This window comes from Lolium perenne, chromosome 6 (genome assembly GCF_019359855.2).
Source record: "Lolium perenne isolate Kyuss_39 chromosome 6, Kyuss_2.0, whole genome shotgun sequence".
Taxonomy (NCBI): domain Eukaryota; kingdom Viridiplantae; phylum Streptophyta; class Magnoliopsida; order Poales; family Poaceae; genus Lolium; species Lolium perenne.
The window spans coordinates 147,013,581-147,020,103 of NC_067249.2; the positions used below are offsets into that span (position 1 = coordinate 147,013,581).

Here is a 6,523-nt window from a genome sequence, read left to right on the forward strand (position 1 = left end):
GAACCCGAAGTCACACGGACACGGCACCGGCACCGGCACCACGCGGCCTTCCTGCCTATTGCTTCAGTCGCGTGATCACGACGCGTTACAATACGTCGGTTGGTTTGAAGTAGAAAAGGCCGACGCGAACTCGGACTGTCGCAGAGATCTTTCTATTCATTTTGCGAATTGGCTGTCTAAGAGATCCCTTTGGCGCCACGAAAAAGAGGATGACTGGTACTAGGCGCATGGAAGAAGAGTCGGACACGAGCCCGAGGGAGTATATATGGGTGCTGCACAACAGCCAAGAGTCACAAACTCACAACCCCTGCCCTTCCCTGATCACAAGCAGGAAAGAATCCACCTTTCATCCCTCGATCGGCGACGATGATGCAGCGCGCCGTGAATCCCTGGGCCTTTGCCCGCCCTCCGCCGCCCGGCTTCGGATTCTCCTTCGCTCGGCAGCCCGTCGCCGACTTGCCCGCACGTCGTCGGCCTCCGCCCCCCGGCTTCGAATTCTCCTACGCTCGGCAGCCCGTCGCCGACTTGCCCGCCCGTCGTCGACCTCCGCCCCCCGGCTTCGAATTCTCCTACGCTCGGCAGCCCGTCGCCCGTCTTCGAACCCCGCCCCCCAGCATCGGATTCTTCTGCGATCAGCTGCCCGTCGACGACGTGCCCGCCCTGCTCCCGCCATCGCCCAGCGAGATCCCCGTGCAACCGAAGCACCCAAAGCGCGCGGCGCCGCCGTCCGTATCCACAGCCGTCTCAGAGAACGAGAAGCCCTCCACTACGAAGCGCCGGCGGGTGTGCTCCGACTACGAAGACGACATCGACGCCAACCTCAGGAGGACGGAGCGGAGCCCCGAGGAGCGGCCGCGGCCGGACTACCTGAAGACGGTGCAGAAGGACCGGGTGAGCCCGTCGGACCGCGCCCGCATGATCGAATGGATGGACGCGTTCGTCCGGAACCACGACCTCGTCGACGGCACGCTCCACCACGCCGTGGCCTACGTCGACCGGGTCCTGTCGGTGCGAGCCATGAGGAAGCATACCGACCACGAGCTCCGCCTCCTGGGCGCCGTGGCCATCTTCGTGTCCGCCAAGTACGAGGACGGCCAGCGCACCTTGGCGAAGCTGGACCCCGACAAGATCTCCTGGTACGTCGGCGGGTCCGCCACGAGGGAGGAGGTGCTCGACGTGGAGCGCCGCATGGTGGTGGCGCTCGGGTACCAGCTCGGCGGCCCAACGGCGCACACCTTCGTCAGCCGCTTCACCAAGCACGCACAAGAAGAGGAGGACCTGAAGATCCAGCGAATGGCGCACCGCCTCGCCGACGAGTCGCTGCGCAACTACGCGTGCCTCGGGTACGTGCCGTCCGTCGTGGCGTCGTCTGCAATCTTCCTGGCGAGGTCTGCGCTGCTGAACCCGCCGGACGTAGCGGCGTGGAGCACGGAGATGCAGGAGCTCACGGGGTACGACGTCATGAACTTGGCCGGATGCCTGCATGCTATGCGCCCAGTCGCTCATCTGTGACCCTCGGCGTTGATCAACTGTAAAAGCGAGAGAGCAATTTTGGCAGATTGTACAAGTAGATAAGAACCGTAGACTCTCTCTGTAATGTTCATGCATATGCATCTGTAACAGAGCAATTGTTGGGAATATTGTCTCTCCCTGTGAATGGAACCTGTTGTACATGAATCTCAGCTTTTAATTGCTGGTTATATATTTTTCCCATTTCATTTGTAATGGCTAAGATCTAGGTGATTTACTCGTTGAGTTTCTTTTTTCGAATTCATCGAGTTGTGACGTTTTGAATTTTCGAGTAGGAACTTCTAGTAGCTTTTTTTTGTGAGAACTTGGGAGCTTTATTAATTCAAAGACATAGGGCTACAATAAGTCAAGAGGTTGTGTTCTAAACACTGATGACTCAGCCCATACCCAAACATTAGACAGCACATTATTGCATACAAATTTAGCGTCGAATGCCTTGCTGTGCGGCGGACTAAACTAAAAGATTCAAAAGAAACAACAAGCTCATGAATATCATATATGATCGGTGAATTTTTTTTTTGAAATCAATATATTAACCAGCTAGCAAGCCGCCTCATTAAAAATCTTCCAGTCCTCTTCGGTACCCTGGTAAGGAAAAGAGTGCGTTAAAAACTTGCAGCCCACAGTCACACCTCATTACAATCAGCCTTAAGGTTGTGAATCAACCAGGGGGTGGCTCGGTCTCCCAAGTAGCATGCTCGCCATTGACAACAGCAAATTTGGCACAGCAATGAGCCACTTGGTTAGCTTTTTGTTCCTTCTTAAAGATATACACGAACTCAACACAGTCTACCTCAACGACCGCCCAATTATAGCCTCCTTCCACCGCGAAAGAAACAACATCTCGCGGAGCTAGAGATTCGATGGTTAAGATGATCAGAGAGTCCCAAGTACACCTTGCAGCATGCCTAACTTTTTCAGAATGGATTCTATCTTTTGACGCAAAAGTGGTTTCCTTGAGTTTCTTTTTGATTATTTTTGAGTCTTTTGAAATATTTTGAATGTTCAACACTTAAGCAACTCTCTGGACATTTGAGATTCTAATTTATTTGAAATGTTGTAGCATCTTGAATATTATCTTTATGCCAGTAATGTCACCCCACAAAAAAACTGGGAGAACGTTTTGTGTTATTTTTTTTATAAGGAATGGAGGAACAAAAACAAGAAGCTATCAAAGAATGTTTTTTTTTTGTGAAGATCATAAGCTCGGGGATTCTGTAGGCACCCCAGTACTGTACCTATCACACTCTCAGTTTGCGCACATGTATGCTTTTTTTAGCAACATAGGATTTTCGCAAAAACTTGAAGCGTCTTTATCTAGTTTTAGTTTTTAGTTTTGTTTGGAAATCTTGCATTTTAATAAAATACCACCACCTCTAGATGTGCTTAGTGTTTATCATTTCGCTAGTAGAATAAATATAATTTTAATTTTGGATGCTATAAAATAAGGTGAAGGGATGCAACATATCTAATAAAGCATTTTACTACCTTGAGCCAAGTTATTCTAGTGAGTCCACCATATCTACCTATATATGGCTTTAAATTCCATTCCAAGTATATTTCGGATGAGCTACTTTATTTAGATACCAAACATTTTATACTTTTGTCTATGCTTGGCATGGAGAAATAGTTGTGGGGTGACCACGAACTTGAAAGGCACAACGGCCCTTGTAATAATAAAATGAGTTGTACAAGATGAGGGAAAAAACCCTCCAATCAAGGGTGGTATTTTCATTATGGAAAAGAAAAGAAAAGTAGAAAATGTTATTAAAATGTTTTATGAGAATGTAGCATATGTCATTTGTTTAGTTGAGTTGACATGTTTTTTGAACTGATAACGTAAGTCACGCATACTTGGTGGACCTTTTCAGCTAAGAACTTATTAAGCCGAGTTTATTGTTATTGAAGTATGGATAGTCATCGGTATAAACACGATGGTGTAAGAAAGGTGTGACTACTCGTACAAAGGAGAAATAGATACTCTGAAGATTGATTTCAAACTCTTCTCTTGATATGTCATGTTAAACTTATGACACATGGGACATAAAAAAGCTATAGAGCCATTACATATGCTTATGATAGGGGCAATGGAACTCACCACTATGATGAACCATGATCTTAAGCATACCCTCAAGTATAAATATTTGGAATATAGATGTCTTACCCATGTTTAATCCCTGCTTACTTTATAGTTTTTCTTAGTAAAAAATGAAGTTTCTTAAAAGATCTATTCTATGAACAAATGTTAGGAACAATTCTGAATGCATAAGCTTGCTTATGAATCATTAATATCTTGCATACAAGTTTGCTTAATTATCCATAGTACTTTTTTATTTGCTATTATGCAAGATTCGAAGCTTATGTTTTCTTTTACTTCATATGATGATTGCTTGCTGTCATTTACTTATCAATGAACCATTGTACTTTTAGTAGCAATGATCATGATATATATTGTGTATCTATTTACAACAAACTAAAATCTCATTTAGTTATCACCTTTATGCTCAAGGACGAGCAAAGGTTAAGCTTGGGATGCCGATGCATCTAGAATATGTCTATGTTATGTGTATTTTATTGTGCCATATTTCATCATTTTTCATTAATACAAGTGGTTATAATCATGATTTAGAATGATTTTGGGGATTTTTCTAAAAGTTTCCTTTCATTTGTATATACCTTCTAGGGCGGGGAAAACAACTGTTTCGTATCTTTAACTTCTAGGAACCTTTGTGAACTCAAAAGGAAATGGGATTTTTTCTACACTGTTATTTTATGGAAAATGAAGTCATGGAGCACTAGGGCCCCACCTAGTCCGGCCAGAGGGCTGAAACGGGGTAGAGGCGTGGGCTGATACCCTGGTCGTGCCACCATGGCCCACTTGGCCCTCGTTTCTCCGATGGTGTCTATAGGCATTGAAATCTAAAACCTTCAAAAACTCTATTTTTTATTTTAGGATTATAAAAAATAGGTAAACTCCCATAGCAAAACCTAGAGCCGTTTACCGACACATGACGTGTTTTTTTTTGCAAAATATGTTGAAATTCATGTTTGGGAAAAATCCGCCTACACATACCACCGGCGCACCAGTATAGTGGCACAACAACGATAGCTTTATACCACCGGCATACCACTATATTGGTGCTTCGGTGGTATGTGTAGGCAGATTTTCCCTTGGTAACCATTAGTACCGGCCCACCAAATATGTAGTACGCCAGCGGTAAATAGCGGTAAATAGTGTAGGCATACCACTTATTTGTTGCTCCGGAGGTACACGTGCAACTATTGGTCTTTTCGTAGTAGTGAGGTAATTCGCGGTAGGCTAGGGGTGGCACCGATCGACGAGAAGCTAGTATAACACCGACTAAGGTGGTTTGGGCATATCTAGTAGAGGCCCTCCATAAGTTCCATTTTATAGTGGAATTCTAAAGAGTATGGATGATACTATAAGTGATAGAGGACGACCAAAGTTGACTTGGGTGAAGCCAGAAAAAAGACTTGAAGGATTGAAATATGCCTTAAGGATTGGCTCTTGATAGCACTGCATGGAGATCAACGATCCATGTCACAAAATCTTAGTTTACTCTCATTTTTCCTTCTCCTTGTTTTTTCCCTTTTATTTATGTTGTGTTTACACCTAGCCTACCAAAACTTATTTAGGAAAAAAGCTTTGATGTTGTTGTTGTGTGACCAATAATGTTACTCATATAAGTGTGATCTTTAAAGATCGCCCTGTAGGTAGACGTCTTCGGCTCATAGAGAACCGCTTAGAACACATTAATACATAGTCAACATGCCAGAGAGTATAAAGTTTCTTTCAACTCAGTTCCTTCGACTTGTTTTCCCATATCCGAATTCACGAGATCCGCAATCACATAAGTTGGGTTACCCCCTCAGGAACAAACATGGGTCCCGAACCCATCTCCATCGTTGAAAGGTATACCATGTTCTTGATAGTCTTTATATGAAAGGATCTGCCAGACTCTTAGCCGCTAGGACACAATCCAATGCTATCACTCCTAAGTTTTCTAGTTTCCTGAAGACTTTGGTCTCCTCTTAATATGTTTTGAACTTTTCATATTATCCTTAGAACTGTTCATTATGACAACCCAAATTGACATTCAGTAAATTTTCAATCAAATTACGCTTAATCTTGGTCTGTAATTGCATTACGAATTCATTTAGATTTCAACAAATAGCATATATCAATGTGAAATAGGTCTCTCACACGGACAGGAGTTTAGCTCTGCCATGAACCGGAAGTCACGCGGACACGGTGCCGGCAGCACGCGGCCTTCCTGCCTATTGCTTCAGTCGCTTGATCACGACGCGTTACAATAGGTTGGTTGGTTGAAGTTGAAAATGCCGACGCGAACTCGGACTGTCGCAGAGATCTGTTTCTTCTTTTTGTGAATTGGTTGTTTGAGCGCCACGAAAAAGAGGATGACTGATACTAGGCGCATGGAACAAGAGTCGGACACGAGCCCGAAGGAGTATATTTCACATGGCTTTAAATTCCATTCCAGGTATATTTCACATGGGCTATTTTATTTAGATTCCAAATATTTTATACTTTTGTCTATGCTTGGCATGGGGAAGTACTTGTGGGGTGACCACGAACTTGACATGCACACACCCACCCTTGCAAAGTGTCAGCAGCCAGCGCAAAAAGCAAGGGAGGGAGTGGGTCTCCTTGCCGTACCCCTCTCCTACACTTAAAAACAACACCTGGAACTCCATTCAACAGTACCGAGGAAGTAGCAGAAGCTAAGATTTGCTTAATCCAGGGGCACCACTTGTGCCCAAATCCTTTTTGCTGCAGTACATCACGAATGAAAGAGTGATCTAGTTTGTCAAAAGCTTTCTCAAAATCCAATTTCAGAAGCACTGTCTCTTTTCGACTCTTACGGTAGAGATGAATATATTCATATGAACAAGCTAAGCAATCCTATATAGTCGTGCTCTTAATGAATCCATATTGATTTTCATGAATTAG

General features: G+C 44.5%; 1 protein-coding gene across 1 annotated transcript; it reads left to right on the plus strand.

The window, feature by feature from the left end:
- Positions 1–325: 325 nt before the first annotated feature.
- Positions 326–1,658, plus strand: LOC127309523 (putative cyclin-F2-1). Its single transcript, XM_051340347.2, has one exon. The coding sequence runs from the start codon at positions 367–369 to the stop codon at positions 1,510–1,512; it is 1,146 nt and encodes a 381-aa protein (XP_051196307.1). The 5' UTR covers positions 326–366; the 3' UTR covers positions 1,513–1,658.
- The last annotated feature ends 4,865 nt before the right edge of the window (positions 1,659–6,523 follow it).

Coding starts and splice junctions, on each gene's coding strand:
- LOC127309523 (XM_051340347.2), top strand. CDS start 367: ATGATGCAGCGCGCCGTGAATCCCTGGGCCTTTGCCCGCCCTCCGCCG.